The sequence below is a fragment of the Aythya marila genome (genome assembly GCF_965140915.1).
Source record: "Aythya marila genome assembly, chromosome: 1".
NCBI classification, from domain to species: domain Eukaryota; kingdom Metazoa; phylum Chordata; class Aves; order Anseriformes; family Anatidae; genus Aythya; species Aythya marila.
In genome coordinates, this window is record NC_139042.1 from 125,394,017 (window position 1) to 125,419,349 (window position 25,333).

At 40.8% G+C, this 25,333-nt stretch overlaps 1 protein-coding gene across 1 annotated transcript in view; it reads right to left on the reverse strand.

Annotated features, from left to right (window-relative positions):
• EPHB6 (EPH receptor B6) overlaps positions 1–19,010 on the reverse strand; it is a gene marked incomplete at its 3' end in the record, with an annotated part of 56,887 nt that extends 37,877 nt beyond the window's left edge. Inside the window, exons 1-3 of the mRNA XM_082764188.1 lie at positions 18,828–19,010; positions 9,503–9,567; positions 8,120–8,816 (exon numbers count right to left, since the gene is read on the reverse strand). Coding sequence (XP_082620314.1) covers positions 8,120–8,816; positions 9,503–9,567; positions 18,828–18,921 — 856 coding nt within the window. The 5' untranslated portion in view covers positions 18,922–19,010. The remainder of the gene's footprint in view (positions 1–8,119; positions 8,817–9,502; positions 9,568–18,827) is intronic.
• Positions 19,011–25,333: the final 6,323 nt, after the last annotated feature.

Here is a 25,333-nt window from a genome sequence, read left to right on the forward strand (position 1 = left end):
TTAACAGCATAGAATAATTAGATTTCAGGAGAGATTTACATTAGGAATTATCTGTTTCTACAGCAAGAATGAATACTAGATGTGAGAATATGAAAAATGAACAGAGCATCAAATCTGGCACTGGAGCCAAACTTGGAGGAATAAATGAATATAGGAATATTTGAGGCATAGTATAGTAATAGCCCCCTAGGTTGATCTAGAGATTTATAGTTTCTACAGCTGGTTAGGTGGGGAACAGACAGTGGGAAGTGAAAGAAACATAAGGAGAGAAGAGTGTGGGTTGTTTTGGTTTTGCCTTATTGAAAAAAGGGGAAAATAAAATCAACTGAGATAAAACAGATTAAGTGACTGAGAACTGTTTCCTAATGAACTGCTGGGATGAACTAGTTATACATTGTGAAGACCATTAGGGAATGGACTGTGTGAAGCAAAAAAGGTGAAATGAAAGGAAAACTTGGGCTGGGAAAGAAGGGAATATGAGTACAGAGCAATCACTGGACAGAAGGAAAATCACATGAAAAGAACCAAAATGTGTGCATGTAGCAGAATAAACTTCAGAAGCTGAAGAAAGAAGCAATAAAGAAAAATAATATATAAATACATAATCTAACACAAGATGCCAAGCAGTATTACCAAACATGAGTTTACTTCAATGAAGTTTTCTCACTCAGGAGAGACTAAGAGCACTGGGTTTGTTAATTTCAAAGAAGAAAAGGCTGCTGGGGGAATGCTACTGCTGGGGGAATCTTACTGCTGGCATTAGCCACCTAATGTGAGTATATAAAGACAGTGTAGGTGATACCAGTCAATAGCTAACTCTGTTTTGTATGAAAGAGATAAAATACGTTCTTTGAGGAAAGGGAAAGATGACCCAGGCATTGGAGATGTCTAAAGGATGATTAACTGAGGAACTGCTAATCAGGAAGACTATTATCACAGAATCACAGAATTTTCTAGGTTGGAAAAGACCTCAAGATCACCGAGTCCAACCTCTGACCTAACACTAACAAGTTCTCCACTAAACCATATCGCTAAGTTTAACATCTAAACGTCTTTTAAAGACCTCCAGGGATGGTGACTCCACCACTTCCCTGGGCAGCCCACTCCAATGCCTCACAACCCTCTCAGTAAAGAAGTTCTTCCTAATATCCAACCTAAAACACCTGTGGCGCTACTTTAGCCCATTCCCCCTCATCCTGTCACCAGGCACATGGGAGAACAGACCAACCCCCACCTCACTACAGCCTCCTTTAAGGTACCTGTAGAGAGCAATAAGGTCGCCCCTGAGCCTCCTTTTCTCCAGGCTGAACAAACCCAGTTCCCTCAGCCGCTCCTTGTAGGACTTGTTCTCCAGACCCTTCACCAGCTTCGTCACCCTTCTCTGGACTCTTTTGAGCACCTCGATGTCCTTCTTGTAGCCAGGGGCCCAAAACTGAACACAGTACTCGAGGTGCGGCCTCACCAGAGCCGAGTACAGGAGGACAATCACTTCTCTAGACCTGCTGTCCACAACTGCTTCTTATGCAAGCCAGGATGCCGTTGGCCTTCTTGGCCACCTGAGCACACTGCTGGCTCATATTCAGCCGACTATCAACCAATACTCAATAGGACATGATGCCACAGACACAAGTTGCAATAATCTCTTATTACATCTTATTACAATCTCCTGCTATATAGGAAAAAGAAATTTCACCATGTCACAAAACATTGGGAACAGTTGCTAAAGGATGTTGTGGAATCTTCATCTTTAGGAGTAATGACAACTAGACTAGAATAGACCTTGAGTGACCTAACACACTTTGGTCCTGCTGTGAGAGTGGGGTCGGAGCAGAGGATTTCCACAGGTCCCTGCAACCTAAATTATTCTTTGGTTTTGTAGAAAGCATCTTTTAAGTGACTAAGATTTGAAAAAGGTTTATTGTATATATTTTATACTAGCAGCACATGCATATTTCTTAGCAGATTATTGAAGTTTATGCTTTAACATAAATCTTAACATTTATTTAGGATCCCATATTTACAAAAAAATAAAAATAAAAATTAACCAGGCTGGTAAGGAAGGACATCTTTTCATAACACATAAAATAATCATTCAATATTCTTCCCATACCAGCCCTCAAACAACTCTGCACAGTTATTTGCTCCTCCAACTATCAGTAATACAGTTGTGATTCCTTCTGCAATCAGAAGGGTCTGTATGTGGTCACAAGAGACTGTCAATTTTATCCTCTCCAGCTGACTTCTTCATATACTCCTGCATCCTATGAAAGAAGAGCCTATAGCTAATACAGAAGCCAGGCAGAACTATTTCTTCCCTAATACTTCTAGAAACATACAGGGAAAGAAGAGAGGAGATAACTGTGTGTGGTGGGTTAATCTTGGCAAACAGACAAATGCTCACCCAGCCACTCCCCTTCTTCAGCAAGACATGGGGAGAAAATAGGATGTGAATGCTTATGAATTGAGGTAAGACAGAGAATTGCTTACTGATTACAATCACAGGCAAAACTGACTTGGCTTGGGGAAAATTAATTTATAGCTGATTAAAAGAAATTTGGGTAGTGAGAAAAAAGAAAAAGAAAAAAAAAAAAAGAAAAAGAAAACAAACAAACAAAAAAACACCAAACCAAACCAAACCAAACCAAACCAAACCACATTAAAACGACACCTTTCCACTCCCAAGCTTAACTTAACTCCCTCACTCTTCTACCCCACGTAAGCAGCACAGAGGAGAATGGAGGGTGTGCAGTCAGTGCATAGCAGTTTCTCTCTGCAGCTTCTTTCCTCGCACACTTTTTCCCTGCCCCAGCATGGACTCTCCACAGGCTGCAGTTCTGTGAAAAAATACCTATCTGCTCCATCACGGAGTCTTCCAAAGGCTGCAGTGTGGGTATCTGCTCTGGCATGGATTCCTCCACAGGCTGCAGAGAGTATCTGCTATGGTGCCTGGACTACCTATCTCCTCTTCCTCCTTCTCTGACCTTGGTGTTCCCTCTGCTATTTCTCTCTTTCTAGTCCCTCCTCCTCTCTCTGTCTGTTGTTTTCTGACCTTAAATATTGTTTGCCCAGAAGTGCCATACATATCTGATCAGCTCAGCTCTGTCCTGCAGTTGGGCATTGCAGAACCAACTGGAAACAGTTGTCTGGCATGGGAAATCCCCTAGCCTTTTCCAACAGAAGATACCCCTTCAGTCTCTACCACGACTAAAACCTTGCCACAAAAAGACCCATACATTATGATACCCAACAAGGATATTTAGATCTCATGATCTACATAGCTCCCTCCGCTCCATCCCTTTCAAAATATGGTTCAACCTGTGTTCCTTCCTGTACTCCAACAATCTTTCCCTCAGACATCAAAACTGGATAAAGGGATAAAAGTCGATCCCCTGAGCTACAGAAACAGCAAGTGGATAGTCGGTTGGTAATTACAGATGTAGGGGTACACACATAGCAATAGCACATTTTCAGTGATACGGGGCAGACATCATATTGGATACTACTATGGGACAGGAAAAAACAAACAAACAAACAAACAAACAAAAAACAGACATAGAGCTTGATTGACAGAACTGCACTGGAATTAATTTGTATTTTGGACATGAAAAGGAAAAAAGAGAAATTTCATATTATTAAACTAATAGTTTTATTTCACTGACCTCAAGCTCACTTTACTTCTTTTAAAAGTGTCAGCTTAGCACTTTTATCAAGTAGTCATTTCTCTTTTTTCCCCACATTCTCATTTTTGAAATATTTTAAAAAAATATTTTAGTTGTGAATTCTGAGCACTATTTGCAAAAGCATCTGGTAACTTAAACACCACATGACTTTTAGCTAAAAGCCCTGGATAAGCAGTGGGTACTGAATACCAAGAAATGTATCACATTGTAAACAGGTTTGTGAGGATGGAATTCAGGAACAACCATTTTCATTAATGAATCTGTCAATTTGAAAGAAGCCAATCAATCCAGAATTTTGGGAACCAGTAACCTAGGATGGCCCAATCACCTAGAACTTTCCATACTAGGCCCTCTGTATGGAAAAGCCCTTAGAGTTGCAGGAAACCCTGCAAGGCAAGGCACCCTGTTTATATACACCTACAGGAAGAAAATAAACCAGGATTCGAACCTTCATTTTCCTTCTGTAAACTGCCATTCCTTTCTCTGGCTGTTGAGCATGAGAAGAAGTTTACTTTGATACAGTAAAAAGTGAATCCCCAACACACACTATATCCTGTATCACCTGGAGGGTTAACTGCTCATGGATGTTATTTCACTTTTCTGATTAGCTGGATAAATTTGCCATATAGTAAGAACCAACAGACAGTCTTATTAAACGAAAGAAAGAATATCTTAAGTCATGGTAGGGGTCAGGAGAGACAAAGTTATCTTGGAAAGGTAGCAGGAGAGACAAAGATATCTACTTTGAATGCTTCTTGTCAGATTCTTTGTACTAAATAAAGAGGTAACAGCTGGTCCAGAAAGGACTCCGCAGGCTTCCATATGGTGAGGAGGAGGGAAATGCCCACACACTCCTCTACTACAGCATAAGAGAACTTGCTTCGCCTTTCTATCCTATAGTTCACTCTCTAGTCTTGATAAAAAGAGGTCTATGCAGGATGTTCAGTAGAGATCTGCTCTTAGGCTACTGCTTTTGCTATGTATTTCATAAAGAACACTATATATATATCCCAGTGTCCTTTTGTTCACAGGAAGAACTGAATATACACAGAGAAGTACTGGAAAGGACTCTGTGCAAAGATAATAAGCAAGCAAGAGTACAAAGTACACTAGCAGAACGTGGATCCATTCAGACAAGACAGCAACGTATTTTTAGCAGAAGAGGAGATGAGGAATGGCTGTCAAGCCAGAAAATTTTGCGAAAACCATGAGGAGAAAAATTATCTTCTAACATTCAAGTTGACTAGTTGGTTCTTTTTTCTAATTTTTGCCTGTTCTAAGCTGAGGAAATGACTAATGGGTGTAGCGTTCTGTAGTTTGATAGACTGTCATTATTTCAATTGTAATCCTTAAAATATTTGTTCATTCTTATATATGTTCAGCTCCTGCAATAACAGGCTGCAGAGGAGTATCAGCATTCATTGAAGACTAGAAAAAATGGAACCTTCAAGAATATAGAAAAAAAAATCCTCATTTTTATTTGGCAAGCCTAATTTCAATATTTTTGGAGTACTTATGACTACTGTCTGATACTGAATTATTGACAGGCAGTTTACCTGGATTTTGGAATAGTCACACTACTGATAAAGACAACAGTGCTAGAGCCATATAGAGATGCTATATGACTGGCTGAGCTTTCTGTCACAGGAGCAGCACTGTATGAATGTAGTGACGTTTCTTTCAGGATGAGCAAAATCAAAAGGCACATTTTAATTGTTCTCAAAGAATAAACAATAAAAAGTACTAACCAACTTCCTTTCATAAGTGTCCAACATTCATTTCATAAGTGTCTAGCACAATTAGCTGTGTTTTAATAATGTTATTTTGCATAATCCCAATCACTTAATGAAACAGGAATTAGGTAACACACTGACAACCATTAACTACCCACTGCATTTGAACTCAGTGTTAACCAAAATGTTTGTACTCTCAATGTCCTAGACAAACTCTTGAATAAGTTACAATCCAACATTAAAATTGTGTCTGCAGCTGAAGCTGGGTTCCACATTAGATATAATTTTTAGAATACTAACTGTGGTGCAGCAACATTTTACATTATTAAGAACCCGAATATCAAAAACAAGGAAGCTCCACAATAACATTATACAAAAAATTATATAAGTAACATAAGCAGCATTTTGGTTTAATAGATTGTCTTAAGGTTGAGGTGGGAAGACATTCATGACAATCATGACTTTCAGATTCATGTCGTGTTTTTGGCTGGGATAGAGTCAATTGTCTTTGTAGGAACTCATACCATGCTGTGTTTTGGATTTTTGATGAAAAGTGGTGATAACACACTGATGTTCTTAGTTGTTGCAGATCAGTGCTTACACAGAGACAAGGACTTTTCTGAATCTTATGCTGCCCTGACAGCTAGGAGACTGGAGGTGTGCAAGAAGTTGGAAGGGACACTGCCAGGACAGCTGACCCAAACTGAATAGAGATATTCCATACCATATGACATCAAGCTCAACAATAAAAGCTGGAGTAAAGAAGGAGGAGGAGTGGTAATGGTGTTTGGAGTAATGGCATTTTTCTTCCCAATAAACCATTATGCATGATGAGCCCTGCCTTCCTGGGCATGGCTGAACACCTGCCTGCCAATGGGAAGCGGCAAATGAATTCCTTCTTTTGTTTTGTTTGCATGCATGGCTTTTGCTTTACCTAGTCAACTACCTTTATCTCAATCTACAAATTCTTGCACTTCTACCTTTCTGTTTATCTCCCCCAGCCCACCTGGAGACAGTGCATGAGTGGTTGTGTGGTACTTAGCTGCCTGCCAGGGTAAAAACACAACAGTCCTTTTTGATGCCCAATGTAGAACTCAAAGGTTCCGAGATGATGACAGGTTTGATTACAGTATGCAAGAGCAAATTTTAGATATTACAGCTGTTTAGCTTCTAATTGGCAGGTTCCTATAATTGCCACAGAGCTTGCTTGCTGTATGTTAGAGTCTAGTGTTTGTTATTGGTTGCTTTTGCTTCTTTCACATGCTCTACTCCTTATTATCTTGTTTTCTGTACTTGGGAGCATTTTGATAAGAACTGTGGACATGTGCCTGGGCTAGCAGATGACCAGGGCATCACTGCTGTTCCTATGCTCCTGTACTGAACAGGCTGGAACTCCAGACTGAACATGAGTCAGATGGATTTGTGGATGAATCCACATGGGACCACATACATCCCAAAGCATCTCTGGCCACAGATAAGTCCACTCTGGAGCAAAGTACACTTTGAAGCATCTGTGGCCACAGAGAAATCTGTGCCACAGCAGGTACACCTTACAGTGTCTCTGTCCATGGAGAAGGCCATGCCAGAATACTTCGGAGTGCCTGTGGCCGTGGATAATACCACAACACAGCAGGTATCTGTCTGAAGGGACCTCTGGTCTAAAGGGACAAGCAGTGGAGATTGTGATGGATATACCTTTAAATTGTTGTAGCCCATGATCTGAGTTGCATGTTATAAGGAGTCCTATAGAAGGAAACACTCAAAACAATGGAGGACAAGCCTTACAAGACAGTACAAGTACAGCAGTGACCCAACCTGAGCTGGCTTTGGCATCCAGTAACTTCACACAACACACCATCTCTCCTGTCCCAGAGTGACCATCATAACAGTCAAGGAGTAAAAGATCTCAGTGGACATTTTATTAACATTTTACGGACATTCCATATGTGGTGATTAATGAGGATGTATTGGGAAGTGTGTGACCTGAGCATGACACAGGTGGTATGGAATTAAATGTCATGACAGTTTGGCAAGACTTTGGCCAAATACCTTTATTGGGTGATAGGCAATTTATTTTACTTCCTCCTACAAGTATTTCACACAAAGTAGCATTGGCCTCAAGACAGAGAGCACATTAGAAGTCTAATGATAATACCATTATCACTGTTCCTTACTGAATCAGACTCACAGACCCCAGCTCCATGCTCCCTGTTCCATGACCAGGTTGCTGCTATTTCCCCTTTCCTTTCTGACCACTATTTTCAGTAGCACTAGCAAGAGGGCCCAAGCTAGTTAAGATGCTAGAGTGTATTAGATCTGGTGTCAGCTCTGCTCCATGTGGCATCTCTCCTTCAATACTGTTACACATCGGTAAAGAAGTGGAACTACATTTTAGTTGGTTAGTTACAACTTCTCATTTTTCAGACAGAACCCAATAGGCAGCTTGAACAAAGACCTGAATGGAGTTTCCAGACATGTTCTTAGCACCAACAAGTGGTCCCTCCAATAGTAGTCTGAGAAACTGGAAGCATAAAGAGAAGAGACTGCTAGTAAACACTTTCTTAGACATTATTGATGAGAATTATCTCATCTCATAGCTCTGTGAACTTCCAAATATGCAAACAAACTCCCAGGCAAATGCCAAATATGCAAACACAGGACCAACAAAGTGACCAACAAAGTGGGGTAGAAAAAAAAGCCTCTCACCTTGGCAGGCTCGTTCATCATCAACAGGTTGGTAGCCAGCCTTGCAGGTGCATCGTCCAATGGCCACCATCCACTCCCCTTCTCCATTGCAGTGCAATCGAACACCTGAAGACCCAGTTGTGTTTGTCTCTTCAGCATTTGCTACACATTTCCCTGGTGACTCCACCAGTGAGGTTCTTTCCCCTCCAGCAAAAGTTTCAGGGAAAGAGGCAAATCCTTTCACTACAGCTGGGCACTTATAGAAAAAGACCTGGACTGCCACCAGGGACATGCAGGCTCCTGAGTCCTGGAAGGCCAGGTAAAAGCCATGCTTAGTGAGTGGCCCAAAGCTGCGTACTTTAATATTCATCTTTACCACCTTCCCAGTGCTGTCCACCTGGGAAAAGCTTTCATCAGCTGCAATAGTATCCACCTTGGTCCAGGGGCCTTCACGCCATTCTGGCAGTTCCTGAGAGGCAATGTCGGCATCTGACTGGTGGTAATAGAGTGTGAAAGTCTCCTTGCAAGAAGAGGCCACAGTGCGCATGCTGGCACAGTCCCTCACTGAAAAACGGAGGCGGACATGGACTCGGTGAGCTCCACGTCGTTCTATGAAACGAGTACGCAACCAGTTATTCTGACCTGGTTCACCCACATTGCAGACTTCAAAGGTTCGGATCGGGCGCTTCTTGTCATCCAGGACACTTACTTCATCCCACTATAATGGATGTATGGAAGAGAAAAAGAAGAAGAAATAGTATAAAAAATAGGGATTCAGTGTTCAACTGTGCCAGAAACACAGGATGGGCTTTCTTCCCTTCCTTTTTTTCTGTCTTTGTTATGTTTATGACAAGATTTGAGCCTGCTGCTGTCATGTGCAGCACAGCACTACAGACAGAACAAAGTATTACCTTGTAAAGAAAAGCTTCTAAAGCCTGTAAGAAAGAACTGTGGCAAGACATAACTCATACAAAACTCATACAGCACTGAGTATCTTTAAGTCACAAAGTCACACCTTTCCACACTACTTCCCTATCTCTTATATCCACAGACATGCACAACACAAGTAAGACAGAGGAACAAGAGACCACTTTTTGAAGAAAACATTAAAGCAGAAGTCCCTCCTACACAACTCCACCACAGTTAGTCTGTGTAGAGGGTTGGCTAGAGATCTTATAAATATTTTTGAAGGAGGGGGTAAGGAAGAAGGTAAGGAAGAGGCAATAGTATTATATCAACTATCCTCTTCTCTTCTGGTTCTGAGCAACAGACTATGTTCAAATTGTTCTTATGTCCAAAAATATAAACCAAGCCTCATTGGCTCCAGTCTCCTTTTCTTTATCAACTGCATGCACATCATCCCAGCAGAGGTAAGGTCAAGGAATGGACAAGAGAAATGCTTACCCCATCAGAAGGGTGAGTGGTCCAGCCAATCTCTGAGGTTTCTCCAGTTGTATCCAGAAGTATTTCTGTTTATATTTAAAAAGATTAAATAAAAAAGTACTTTGTGCTCTTCTGAGTCAGGCAAAAATCTTATCTGTCCCTCACAAGATTGTCTTTGAAAAAAAAAACAAAAACAAAAAAAAACAACTTTTGTAGAGGGCTTCCACACACCCAGAATATACATTCATATTTTGAGATTAAATACAATAGGCTACATCTATACTAGGAAACTAAGCAAGACCAAGACAGAGGCGCAGGGAATATGATCATGCTTATGCCATCATTAGTAAGTTGTTCTGAAATATTCTTGCCAGACAAAACCTCTCCCAGGCAAAGTTTAAGTATACTCACAGCACTAAACAATTATCATAATGAGCAGTAATGGTGAGGGCACCCTGACATCAAGCCATTGACTACAACTCCAGCAAATTCCTTATCCACCTAGTGGTCCATCCATCAAGTCATGTCTCTCCAATTTAGAGACAAGGATGTTGTGTAGTACAGTGTCAAATGCTTTGCACAAGTCCAGGTAGATGATATCAGTTGCTCTTACTTTATCCATGAACACTGCAACCCCATTGCAGAAGGCCACCAAACTGTCAAGCAAAATTTTCCCTTAGAGAAGCTATGGTGGCTGTCACCAATCACCTCTTTGTTTTCCATATGCTTTGACAAAATTTCCCAGCACATCTGCTTCACGATCTTGCCAGACACAGAGGTGAGACTGGCTGGCCTGTAGTTCCCCAGATTTTCATTTTTTTCCCTTTTTAAAAATGGGAATTATGTTTCCCCTTTTCCAGTCTGTGAGAACTTTACCAAAATGCCACGACTTCTCAAATATGAAGGATAGTGGCTTAGCAACTCCATCCACCAGCTCTCTCAAGATCCTTGGATGCATTCATCAGGTCCTATTCTACCACACACTTCCCTGAAGAAGACAAAGTATGCTCTCCTGAAGTCCAGTTCAGCGAGCTTGCTGGGCACCCTCCTTGCTGCCCTAAGGATCTTGAAGCCTACCACTTCATGGTCACTGCAGCCAAGGCTGTCTTGAACTTCACATTCCTCACAAGCCCCTCCTTGTTGGTGAGAATGAGGTCCAGAATAATAGCACCTCTCCTCCTTGGCTCCTTTATCACCTGGAGAAGGAAGTTATCATCAACATATTCCAGGAATGTCCTGGATTGCTTATGCCCTGCTTTATTGTCCCTCCAACAAATATCATGGTTGCTGAAGTCTTCCATGAGGACCAGGGCTTGTGAATGTGAGGCTGCTCCTATTTGTATAGAGGGACTCATCTGATTGGTCATCCTGGTTGAGTGACTTGTTAGAGACCCCCACCAAAATATCACTTGTCCCTGTCCTCCCTTTAATCCTGACCCATAAGCTCTTGTTCACCTTCTCATCCATCCTTCGGCGCAGCTCCATGCACTCCAGCTGCTCACTGACATAGAGGGTGACACCCCCTCCTCATCTCCCCTGCCTGTCCTTCCTGAAGAACCTGTATCCTTCTATTCCAACACTCCATTCCAACACTTAGAGCCATCCCACCATGTCTCTGTGATACCAGTAAGATCATAGTCTTGCAGGCATGTGTATGTCTGTAACTCCTCATTTATTCCCTGTGTTATGTGCCTTTGCATAGAGGCATTTGAGTTGGGCCCCTGATGAAGCTGACTTACTGGTTGGGGTGGCTGAAATTCCTTCATGATGCTCTTTGGGTGCTCTCCTGCTGATCTGTGATCCTTCTCTAGGCTCTGGGCATCTATTGTTGGCACTAGCATCAAACTGGTAGGAGTTGGATGGATTGAGGTTATCCTCCTCTAGCAACTTTAGTTTAAAGCCCTCTTCGCCAGCTTGACAAGCCTGTGACTGAAGATCTTTTCCCCTCCTGTTGCAGATAGACACCATCATCCCCAAGTAGATGAGGTTTCTCAAAGTGAGTCCCATGGTCTGAGTAGATAAACCTGTGGCTGTGATACCAGCAGCCCTGTAACTGTTTTGATTTGCCAGATTTGACTGGCTCTCTCAAATCCCCTTCTTTTCACCAGGAGGATTGATGAAAAAATACCTGTGCTCCAGAGTCCTTTACCGCTGCCACCAGTGCTCTGTTATCCCTCTTGGTACTTATCAGACTTCTGGTTGTTATCACTGGTGCCCATGTGAAACAACAACAGCTGTATCAGGGGGCTGTATGAGGTTTGGTAGTCTCTGAGTGACATTCCTTTTAAAAGCCTGTGAAGCAACACACCTCTCTAGAGAATGCATCAGGTTGGCAAATGGGTGCCTCTGTACCTCTCAGAAAAGAGTGACTTACTGCTATCACCCTTTGTCTTTTCTTAGTTGCTTTGGTTGTTATTCAGGAGCAGATTGGGTTGGCTTAGTCAGCTCCAGCATTTCTCCTTATGTGACAGGTCTTTCCTCATCAGTCTGCAGACTGGTGAAGCGGTTCTGCAACGGCACACCTTGCTTCAGGGGAAGTCTCTTCCTCCTGCTGCTCCTTGCTATTGCAAGCTTCAATTTTTCTGTGTTTTTGGCCCTACTCCCTTCAGTGTGTGCCGGTGGGGGAGTTTTTGGCTCTTTGGCCGTGGGCTGTGGGTCCACTGTAGACTGTGTTCAATCTAACTCCATCTCAGCCTTCCTAATGTTATGCAGTCTTCTCACTGCCTCCTGCAGTTCAGCCACCTACTGCAGGAGGTCCTCCACCTGGGCACACCTTCTGCATGCAGGTCTGCTCCCTGTCCCTGCCCCAGGAAAAAGGTCTAAGCACTCACTGCAGTCTGAGCACAGCAGACTCTTGCTTCAGCAGCTCTGTCTGGGTAAAGGCTTTGGCCACTGCTGTGGTAGATTGTGCAGATGCTCCAGACAGAGAGCTGCAGTCTTTGCTCTCCGACAAAGTCCACCACTGTACTTTGAAAGTCTGGTAGGATGAGTGCCCTTGACCAGTGCAGATTTGCTATAAAACAGTTCCAGTCGCTGGGTTATGTGTACTCCAAGTACCCCACTTAGCCAGTGGAACAGCCCTTCTTTGAAAGGGAAGAAAACATCAGAAAGGGCAGAGTAAACCCATCCTAAGGTAAACATGATCAAGTGGTCATGGTTAATCAGGCCTCAGGTTTCAGCATGGGCCAGAACTTATGTTTCCTATATTCCTACATGAGATCTTATATTTCTTAGGCTTTCCTGAGGAGCAGCTGCAGTTCCCAACTTCAAAAGCAGTGCAAAACATCCCAGACAAATTGCCAGAAATAGGAAGACCAGTTGCCAGTGGTGTTCCCCAGGGTTCGGTGTTGGGGCCAATCCTCTTTAATATCTTTATTGATTATGGCCTCCAACTAGACTTTGCACTCCTGATCACCATGCTCTGGGAACAGCTAGCTGTTCAGCCAGTTTTCAGTCTACCTCACTGTCATCCCATAGAGCCCATATGCTCACAGCTTGTCTATGAGGATCATATAGGAGACAGTCCAGGAAGACAACAACCATGACTTCCCTCATCTACCAGGCCAGTCTTTTCATTGCAGAAACTTGTTGGTCAAGCATGATTTCCTCTTGCTGAAGCCATGCTGACTACTCCAGATGACTTTCTTCTCCTTCATTAGCCTGGAAATGGCTTCCAGAATTAGCAGCTCCATTGCCTTCCTCAGGATCAAAGTGAGGCTGGCCAACCTGAAGTCCTTCTTCTTGCCCTTCTTGAACACAGGAGCGACATTTGCTTTCTTCCAGTCTTTGAGCACTTCTCCCAGTTACCATGATTGATCAAATATTACTGATAGCGGCCTTGCAATGACATCTGCTATGTCCCTCAGCACTCATAGGTACATCCCATCAGAGCCAATAGACTTCTGAAGGTCCAGTTTGCCTAAGTACTCCCTGATCTGATTCTCCTACACCAAGGGTACGTCTTCCTTGCTCCAGCCTTTCCCCAGGCTCTTTGGGACTCCTGAAGGCTGGTCTTGCTGGTAAAGACTGAGTCAAAGAATGCATTCAGTACATCAGCTTTTTCCACATCCTCTGTTACCAGATCCCCCATCTCATTCACCCACATATTTCCTAGTCTTCATTTTGTCACCAATGTACTTACAGAAGCTTTTCATATTGTCTTTGGTGTCCCTGACCAGATTCAATTCCATTTGGGCTTTAGCTTTTTTAACTTAATTCCTTGGACAATGTCTCTGTATTCCTTCCACACCACCTTTCTTCCATCCTCTACAGGCTTTCTAATTGTGTTAGAGTTTCTCCAAGAGCTCCTTGTTCATCCATGCAGGCTTTTTTGCCTGACTTCCTATTCATTGGGAAGGAGTACCCTTGAGCTTGGAGGAGGTGATCCTTAAATATTAACCAAATTTCTTGGGCCCCTCTTCTCTCCATGGCATTATCCAACTGGACTCTTCAAAGAATATCCTTGAAGAGTGTGGTAGTTTTACTCAGCTCAGAAGCTGAGCTCCACTACAAATGCTCTCTCACTCCCCCTGCTCAAAGGGACAGAGGGAAAAAGTACAATGGAAGGGGCTCAAGGGTTGAGATAAAGACAGGGAGATCACTCAACAATTATTGTCAAGGCCAAAATAGACTCAGCACAGGGAGATTAATGCAATTTATTAACTATTACTAACAAGCTAGAGCACTGAGAAACTAAAAACAAACTAAAAACACTTTCCCCCCACGCACCTTCTTCTACCTCCACCCCACAAGTGGCGAAGGGGAACAGAGCAGAGAACAGGGCCTGTGGTCAGTCTATGATGCTTCGTAACTGCCGCTCCTTCACAGTTACTCTCTTCCCCTGCTCCAGCATGGGGTCCCTCCCACGAGATGCTGTTCTTCCCAAACTGATCTGTACTGGGTTTGTGTGGCAAGGTTTTGGTAGTGGGGGGCTGAAGGGGTGGCCTCTGTGAGAAGAATCCAGGAGCTGCCCCATGCTAGATAACAGCTAGTTTCAGCTGACTCCAGAGGAACCTGCTGCTGGCCAGAGCTAAGCCAAGAAGTGATGTTTGTGCCTCTGTGAGAGCAGATTTAAGAAAGGGAAAAAAACTGCTGGGGAACAGCAGCTGGGAGAGTAAGGAGTGTGAAACAGTCCTGCAGACACCAAGGTCAGTGCAGCAGGAGGGCAGGAGGTGCTGCAGGTGCTGCAGCTGCAGTTCCCCTGTGGCCTGTGGAAAGGCCCCTGGTGGAGCTGGCTGTCCCCCTGCAGCCCATGGGTCCCACATGGAGCAGATCTCCACGCTGCAGCCTGTGGAGGAGCCCCCGGTGAAGCAGGTGGATGTGGCCTGGAGGAGGCTGCAGCCCATGGAGAGCCCCCGCAGGAGCAGGCCCTAGGCCGGAGCTGCAGCATGTGGAGAGGAGCCCATGCAGGAGCAGGGAGCCTGGGATGAGCTGCTGCCCGTGGGGTCCCGTGCTGGAGCAGTTTGCTCCCAAGAGATGGACCCCGTGGTATGCATCGATAATGGAGCAGTTCTTGAAGAACTGTTCGGTGCTGCCTTATCTAACATGGGGTAGCTTCTGGACTCTTCTCACAGAGTCCACCCCTGCACACTCAACACATCTTTATGTAAAAAGCAAGGATCTGATCATCAAACATAAAAGAAGGCTTTAGAAGCATGAATCTAAATGAGAAAGCAAATATGAGCTTGTGTCTACTAACTTTAGAAATATTCTGATAGGTTGTTCTGAAAGTCTGAAGTTCAGCCCAAGACTTTCAGATTTGCAGAACTGCCATTACTTATCACTAATTTGAATCTGCAACACTCCAGTCATGGGAGCCATCCACCACTTCTCCGATTCCAATAAGGTCATAGCCCTGCAACTGTGCACACATCTCTAACTCATAATTTATTCTATATACTGTATGCCTTGGTACACAGGCACTTAAGAGAGGCACCCCAATGTGTTGCATTCTTTAAAAGGGTCTGAGGGATTTCTGAAAAATGTTCCTTATAGGAACTTTCTTGCCTAAAAGCAAGTGCTGGAGGTGACCCCACATAAGACTTATTTTGTTGATTTTGTGATTCCTTCCCTGTCATACCACTGCATGTCCTTTGTTCACTGCCTCACAGGGCTGCTGGTTGCTCTCTCCCTCGCATGTGATTCCTTGTTTAAAGCCTTCCTTTTGAGATCAGCCATCCTTTTTTTCAGAAAATATCTTTGCTCAGTTTAGTGAGGTTGATCCTATCTCTGCCAAGCATTTCTTACTCCAAAGATTACCTTTGAGGAAAAAAAATAATGTTTTCCTTCACTTCATGTCAAGTCATTTTGAGCAATCTAAGCTATTTTCAATAAACCAAGTTATCAACCAGTTAGTAGAAAAGGTAGGGGAAAAATTAAATAAGAATACCTGATCTCACAACTTTTTGTGGCCATATTCCCTTCTGCTAAGGAGGTACACTAATGTGAAAAGTTGTTAGCAAAGCAGCACAATTAACCTCTCTCTGTCTTGAACTTCCAGAAAACATTTAGAAAGACTGTCCAGCCATTCCACAGGCTGGACCATTTGCTGTAAAACAGACATAGTCATTCATATGCAGAACACACCATTCTTTTTGCACATATTTAATGAGTTCTGCAAAATGAGCTACACTTGTGTTTATAGCTGTACGCATTTATAACTCTGTTGAAACAAAAGTAACATTCCACAGAAAATTTAACTCTGTCTTAGTAAGAGCTATTTAATTAGAAAGTTTTGACTTGCTCTCCTACATTTTGACTGTAGCCCATCAGGCGTTCTGAAATTCTATGCTACCCTACCTTTTATGATTAATAAAGTTAACTTGCCAAAAATCTTACATGACAAACTGTAAACAATAATAACATACATACATAGCTACTGACAGAAATATAATTTCTGTGCATTTTTAGTTAAGGATTTTTCAAAAACAAGGAAAAAATCTTTTTATCATCCAGTGTGTAGCTTAAAAATAATGCTTCCCAAATTAAAACCTCAAAAACTTTTGAAGTGCTATAAACATTGGTAAACACAATCTTAATGAGAACCATTGTGCAATCTTGTTTCCTTTTAAAAAGTTGAAACAATAAGTTTACAAATGCCTTCTGTTTCCAAAACAGTTTTGCCTTATGCTTCCCATGCAGATTGTTCTGTACTCTAAAAATCATGTCTGGAAAATTTTGGACAGACGCTATATTCTATAACTGTATCAAATGAATTCAGCCTGATAATTCCTTTTTATGCATTAAAAAAACCACACCACCACCAAGAATAAAATCATTCTAAATTGCATATAAGAACTTCTTCTGAGGAGTCTTAAAGTTCCATTAGGTCTTGTAAAAGGGTACTGCCTTCATTATATTTCAAAAGCATTTTGCCTAAAAAGTGTTTGCTCTCTTTAGGATGTATAGAAAAACAGTGTGAATAATTTGGCTATTTTTCTATTCCACTCTCCAGCTTCTCCTTTTATTTCTTAACCATTTATATCAAGGTTTTAACGATATTGTTTTTCCACTGATAGAAAATTTTAAACATTTAGTTTGAAACAAAAATGCCTGATAAAAACTTGAAGAAAAATTATCTTAATTGATTTTACCTACTCAGTCAATCCTCTTCTGCTAGTGATGAGTCATATTTTAGTTATGATTTAAAACTTTTATTTTTCTTTTTTTCCTTTTTTTTTTTTTTTTGGTAAGGTTTCTTAAAGACAGAAGGGGCTTTTTCAACTTAAACCTCTAATCTGAAGTTTCAGGTTTCTACTATATATAATCATGAGTTAACAAAATGGCCATGGCTCTTTTTCCTTTCTTATGGATAACTGCAGCAAAACTTTTTACATGTCACTCATCACTTACTGTCCTTCCCCTAATGTATAATAATTCTTTGTGTTTTGACCAAAACAAAATTACTTACATCTGTGATACTAATTAGCTTTGGGGAGTAATCCTAGTTCTAAATAACACTGTCACTACACAAGGTCCTGTCTCCCCTGACTGCACTGAGTTGCATTTCAGCTCCTGAGCAGCTGTACTTCTCCATAGGCAGAATTTTACTGTCTTATTCTGATAAAAACATTTAAATCATGTGATCTGCGTGGTTGTATCAAAGAGCATTTTCAAAATTCTTTCATGACTAGAAACTTTCAGGGGAGATCACTGAATTCTGAAAATGTTTCTACAGGCGTCACTGAATTACTTCATATTTGGGGAAGAAGGACATTTTCCCCACCTTCTGTATCTCATTTACACAAAGGAATAACAACTCTTAAAGTACTTAATTTAAATATCATTAATGAACGGTTTCAGAGACTTAGGTATTAGTGTACAATGTTACATCAATTATTTTCCCTCTGAACTTCCCTCACTCAATTCCACTATGCTCTTCTCCCCTCCTATTAAGTGAAAGAATGCTTTCCTCTTCACTATTAAATAGAAAAATCATTTTTTTTTTCTTTCCATTCTTCACTCACTTTTTCTTGCATCTCCCACAGTTCTTTTTTTCCCTCGCTCCAGGTCTTTCCTGTCCTGTCTCCCTTTGATTCCCCTTCTCTCCTCTCCTTTTTCAGAGGCTTTCATGTATGCGAGATGAACATTCAGCACAATGCAGTGCAGTTCAGTGAACAAGTGTAGCTGCAAGGATATTTCTTTGAACAAACAAGAGGATGGTTTACAATATCTCTGCCCTTCTCCAAATCACTCTCATAGCTGCCATCTCATCTCCTGTTCTCATTATCCTCCCTCCTATCACCTGTTCTTTCTTATCCTCTTTTCTTGGCCTTTCTTCTCCCCTTCCTGTCTTTACTCTATCATCTCATCACTGCTCTGTCTCCTTGCCTCCTCCTCTGCTGGCTCAATCCAAACTGCCTCTTCTTGTTAATGCAAAGTATTCTCTCCATGTCTGTTACATAGGACAAGTTGTTCAGATGGTGGAGGCAAAAATTCCTGTAGCCCACTGGATGCTGCCTTGTAAGACAGCATAAACCTTTAGAGACTTTCTCAAAACAAACATGGTGCAAAAACGTTAACACAGGAATCAAATACATACAAAGCATAAACAAGCTTATTCATGGGGCACGAAGTTTAGTATTTGAGAATGTCACTCCTGAAACAGACAATAGAAGTATCCATTAACGGGACTAGTTCTTCATATGAGGTGTTGTTGCCTGTTACACTAGAAACAATATTAGTATCTTTTATATCTCAGGAGACAGTGTAACCATCAAAAAACACAAAGGCATTTGCTTAATGCTTATCTTTACTGTGATAAGCATGCTGGAGAACACACTTTTATTTTTTTTTCCTCTGGAGAAAAACCTGTTAAGTTCTTGCATTTCATAAAATCTACTCTTACCTTCCAGAGAGGTGACTAGATGAAAGAAGCAGACCATCCAGAGCCAACCCATTCCCAACACTCTTCTTGCATTGATGCCAGCATTAGAATCCATGAAGATTCTCTGTAGTTCCCACCATCTCTAATAGACACTCTTGAAATGTTCAGAGGTTGCTTGAAGTGTTTCAGTATCAAAGCATAGGCCTTCACACAGTAATGCTGGTTAAGGACAGAGAGAAGGTAGAAACAGAAATGAGGTCACAATAATATAGACCTGGCAGTTTTTATACACCTACTCATTTACTACTTCAGAGGTATAGGTGAAGAGAGTTGCAAAGACACAATATGTACCATGTTTCCATAGCATTCACTCCTCAGCCTTCAATCCCAGTTGTTTTGTACACTGCTAGTGAACACAGATTCTGAGACATTCATGGCATCGGTGAGAGTGGGGTTCCCAGATCATTGTTAATTTCTCACACAGTATAGGCTGCTTTAAGTCCTGACCCTTTGCGTCTTTGGCAACATCCTTTGGAAGGTCTCTATTCCAATTCCCTTGCATTGTTTCCAAATTCTGTCTCATAATTACATTTCACTTTTGACAGTAGCCATGACAGGAGTTTTCACCATTTGTGACAATTCAAATCTGCACTGCTGACACACTTTGATGCTAAAAGTAACTACATTTCAGATGCAGACAATTGTCCATGTAAAGATTGTGCTGCACCACACTACAGAAGCTGGACAGTACTATTCCCACAAATGTGTTGCAGGTGAGGAAGCAAATACTGTGCTTTTTAAGGTCAAACAGGGAGTCTGCATTACTGCCAAAAAAATGAACAAAATTCCAAATTTATTATCTAAGGAAAAAAGCAAACAAAACAAACAAACAAACAAACAAAACAAAAAACAAAAAACAAACAAAAAAACACAAAAAAACAACAAAAAAAAAACACACCACTACTAAGAACCTGACATCAAGGCATCAAGGCCATTGTCACAGTTTGGAAACAGCACAGAGCCTAATCCAGCACTACATTAAATCAACCCAATATAATAATTTTGCTAAGGAAGGTGTTTCTGGCCTCATCCGCCCAGTTCTTGTACCACAAAAGAAACCTCATGGTACAATGTAGGTTACATGCAAAGAACAGTATGTTTTTTTTTCTTTATGTGCTCTTTGTGCAGAGCACTGAAAACACTTCAGGGAGACACTGAAGCATGGCTAAGGAGGAAAAAAAAATGTCTCAGGCAATATAGAGAAGAAATGGCTCAGTAACTTGGCTGAAATAGGGGACAGAAGAGCTGTAATTTAAAGGGACAGCCTCACTGCAATTATCTGAAAACCCAGAAAAGGGAAAATTGAGCAATTTTAGAGTAGCATAGAACTAGCAGCCTGGGAAGCATGAGATGAAGCAATGGAGTGGAATTTCATTTGCTTTGCTAAAGAGGGGCAGAAATTACTGGACAAAATGTGATAGTTCTGTCTTACACTGTCCCTGATGAGAAACTTAAAAAACTAAAATAAATAAACAAAAGACAGTAAAATGTGACTGAGGAAAAATGAAGATTAAAAAAAAAGAAGATAGCAGTAATACAGGAATCAGTTTAGGAAAGATGTAGACAGCACAGAAGAAAAACACCACACATGAAACTGAAAAGGAGAAAATTTCAGGTTGAACGATGAGCATACCCTTTCTTACAGAAAGAAGCATATAGCAGCATTCTCCAGGTAAAGGGCTGAAGACTATTGCTTGAGACAAGAAGGGATCTGGGGGTGCTAATCAACAGATGGTTCAACACAAGTCAGCAGTGTGCCCTGGCAGCCAAGAGGGCAAAACATTTTGTGTTGCCTTTAACATAGCATAGCTAGCCCGTCTACAACAGGCATCTGCTTTATTTAGTGCTGGTGCATCCTCACCTAGAACATTGTGTGCAGTTCTGAGCTCCACAATACAAAAAGGATATTAAGATACTTGAAAGCATCCAGAAGAGGTCAACAAAGCAGGTAAAAGGATTGGAAAGCATGTCCTATGAGGAGAAGCTGAGCGCAATTGAGTTGTCTAGTTTGGATTAAAGGAAGCTAAGAGGTTACCCTATTGCTCTCTACAGCTGCCTGAGCAGGGGAAGTAGAGATGGAGGTGCCAATCTCTTCTCCTTGATAACAAATAATAGGGCATGCAAGAATGACACAAAGCTGAGCCAGGGGAGGTTCCAACTGGATATTAGGAAAATTTTCTTTAACATAAAGGTGGTCAAATACTGGAACAGGCTTCTTAGTGAGTTATTGATGCCCCATGGATGTCAGTGTTCAAGAAGCATTAAGATAACACCTTCAATAGCAAGCTTTAACTTTTGGTTAGCCCTCAAAGTGTCAGGCAGTTATATGGATTTGTGCAGTCACTTATCCTGCAGTACCCCAATGACATACGCCTTGAGTCTTGATGACGTGGTCATGCAAATGGCCCATCTAGGAGGGATTTCCTCAGAAACGACTGTCTTTTCTTCTGAGTTTATCTGACCCTCTGAGACTTATGAAGAACAGTCACAACTAGAGATACTGTACTGTTTCACCCCTGGCCACAGGATCTACTGAATCTAAGCTTTGAAGAAAAACCCTCACTTTCTAATCCTTTTGATTAAACCCATAAATCGCAGACCTTCATTGAAGTATAGTCCAGCTTAGTAGGTTACAGCTTGTAACTACAGATCAGTAAACAGTACACACTACCACTCTAACAGACACCACCTGCAAAACATGCATAAAAATGGCAGTTAAATATGCACCTGAAACATGCTTCTATCTGGGTTCTACAGAATGAATTTGGACATGCCTTTAGTATTAAGAAAAAAGCAAGATTATTCAAGCATTTCAAAAGCCCTCTAAAGAAGAGATGAGGACCTGATAGGTTCTTCCTATCCAGAAATGGAATGTATCTGTTTCTTTGAGCTCTTTATTTCACAAAAAGTAAGAGACCAAAACAGAGGCAGCAGGGAGAACTGCCAGTCCTGTAGTCCCCAATTACTACAGGAGACCGAAGGGTCAGTTCCATTATTCCATTTTATGAAAGCTGACAGGAGTTTGATCCACTACTCCGAAGAGGTTATCATCCTGCATTACTTTGCAGAAATCCCACCTCTAAAATTGGTCCAAGTAGCTTATTCACTGGAGCCAAATGTAAACAATGGGTCTGTCCACACAGTGAAGGAACTGTCCATTCTTAATCTAGAGTTATTTTCTTGACGGTCTTCCTTACTGGAAGAACACTTATGTGTTCAGATAAGCAGTCAGCAGAATAACTATTCTTCATGATTTAGTGCAAACCATGTTTCAGAACACAAGAATGAACACTGAAGCAGATCAACAGTCTATCTAACACAGTTTTCTATGTGCCTCGAGTGGCAGGAAGAGATTTAGAGCCAGCTTGCAAGCTTGGCCTCTCTCCGTTGCATTCAGCTACTACTTCTCTAGCATCCACAAAACTACAGTTGCTAAATGGTAGACACCAAACCATTCCTTCTAATATATCTGTATGAATTTATCTAATCCCAATTTTGAAAAATTGCTGATACTCTGTACATGCTTCTATGGCAACAGATTTGAAAATGTATCTATCCCTTTGCAACAAACTACTTTTACGTATTTTAAATTGATCTACCAATAGGAGCTGAGAACCTAACAATGTGAGATTTTTTTTTTTTTTTTTTTTTTTGCTGTTCCCATTCTTCCTAACTGTCCCAAGAGCTTTTCTAGATCATCTTGTTTTGTCCCACTGGAAAAATGCTTCTTCCTTAACTGACTCCTCTAAGCCGGTATCACAGTAGAAATATTTATATCGGCATAACTTCCCTCTGCTACACTTTATTCAACAAATGTCCCTCACATTTGTCATACTTCTACATAAAAATCATCTAGATGCAAAGGAAATGCAACTTCAAAAATTCTTCAGGGTAAAGCAAATACCTTAAAAATTTTGGTAGCAGTCTTTTTCTTTTATCCTTTTGCACATTTTGCACTGTGACTCATAACAGCATAATATTATCTCTCAGTGAGGAGATAAATAAACACAATCATGGAGAGTCAATAAACTACTGCATCAATTAATTTATAGTACACACACTTATTCATCATATTTAGGTAGAGAAGAGTACAAGAAGTGAAGCTAACACTTCTTCCCATTCATGTAAAATGGGAAATCATGATAGTGTCATACATCAAGTCAAAGGCCTATCCCTCTACCCCCAGATCTCTCCTACTACAACTACTTCTTTAACAATTAGATGCCCTTGTGTCTATGGTCATGCACCTCACTATGAAAAACTTATCCATCCAGCTCACAACGCTGTTGTGAAAAGCTGTCAATTCTTCACAACTGTGTTGCCTGTGCAACACTTTGTGCATGACATAGTACTGCTTACCTTCGTTCTGTGACCATAATTACAGTAACTGCTATTCATGGAAATCTTTCTACATCTCAAACAGGAAGTGAATAGGGGTACAGCAACACATTATTTGTCACCCAGGGTTCTAGTATTTTGAAATTAATGTGATTTTCTACAAAAGTCATCACTGGTGCACACATAGCAGCACAGAGGATGTTTAATTCAATTTATAAATCATTTCAATAGTTCTTATATATCATTTTATCCTCTTCTTGAAATTATTTTGATGACAACAAAGTATTTTTAAGATATCTGAGAGAAGAATGGAATTTGTTACAGACTCTTGTGGGGTTTTAATCATACATGCAATTTATTAATTTACGTTAGAGATAAAAGTTCTAGGTGTTAATGTATAACTAATCTTGAAATTATTTCTCATATTTCTCATATCAATGAAATATTTCCTCTAGCTGGTTTGATCAAGCCTAAAAAACTGGCTAGAAGGTTTCACCTTGATCTGCAATGGAATGGGGCTGTGTCTACATCTTTTGGGATTCTTTAGTTTTCAAGAAGCCAAAGGTTGATATTGAATGCTATCCAAAGACAGCAATTTAATTCCTTGTTTGCCATTGAAATATCAGTAGTCTTGAAGCTGAACTTCTGTGCTCTGACTATACATTTCCTATGGGGATCCAATCCAAGAACTTTCATAGGCCTTAAAGTAAATGGATTTTATTATTATTATTATTTTTATTAAGCTCCTGAGGCTTGGATTTACCCCATCAAATTGGATGTACAAATTACGAGCATCATTCCTCAAACAATATCTAGAGTAAGCAGACTGAGCTCAAATATCTCTATCAGATATCTAATATGTCCACTAAGTAAAAAGCGAGCTATGCATAGCTCAACTCTCCCCAGCAGGCTTCTCAACCTAAAGTTATCTGGGGAGTTATCTGTGAAGTCTTGCAACCTGTCCCATACACAGAATTGACATATTACATATTTCTTTATCTAACCACATAGCTTTCCTTCAAATCTCTCTTCTTTGCTTACCTGGCTAGGCATATGCATCACATCTTTGTTTGTCACCCTTCTTTTTCTTCCTGACCAAAGTTCATTCACCTCTGTCCTATCTTTCCTCAAATTCTCACAATGCCTCCCCATTATATTTCTACCATGCTTTACAAGATGGATACTGACCTCTTGATATTATTGCAATTAAAAAAAAAAAAAAAAGCAATAAAAGCAATAAGGTTTCCCTAATTAAAGATACAAAAGCAGCTCCTTTCTTTGCTTACTAGGTACTTGAATTATATGCATACTAAATACCACAAAACATATTTTAAAGCTCCTGAATAAATTTCTTGCCACCTCACAGGATCTGACTTGATTTTTCATGAGTGCCTTGTGCCATTCACGGGCTTTTAAAGGAACACTGGTAATCATACTCAAGTTTCTAACACTAAGACCTGGAAGCAAAGCTCCAGCTTTGGTCTTTTAAACACATTATAGAGTGAAAATTAACAAACACTTTCTTGTGCACATTACCCATCACTTGTCTGATATAAACTTTCCTAAGAATAACAGGAATTGCAAAAGCATAGAGGTTATTCCATTTAATTTTTACTCAGTAAATGAAGGAGACTGTAGAAAGAAGAGAGGTAACAGATCAATAAATAATTATAATTTTGCTCTGCTTGTCTCAAATTTCACCTTGTTTTTCTGGAAAGTTCTTGCAGTACAACTATGCACAGACCCTTGCAATACACTTCTATCTATGTGGAAATAAACATGGTTTTTTTTTCTTCAATTTCAGGTGTGGTTTACCTTTTATAGGTTTTATCTGTATAAAACCAGGATGATCTTCAGTTTTTAAATAATAGAATTAAACATTTCTCAAGCAGTGTGTAAAATGTTGTATTTCCAAGAACTTAAACAAAGCATTTTATGTTTAAGGGATTTGACTTAATTATCCCTGAGGGTGGCCATATGTACTAGCTCTGGCTGGGATGGAGTTAACTTTCCCTGCAGTGTCCCATATATATTGCAGTGCTCTGCACCTGTAGCTAGAATAGCACTGGTATCACACTAGTTTCGTACAATTTCGTAGTGTTTCTCAGGGTACTGAGAGAACTGGCAGA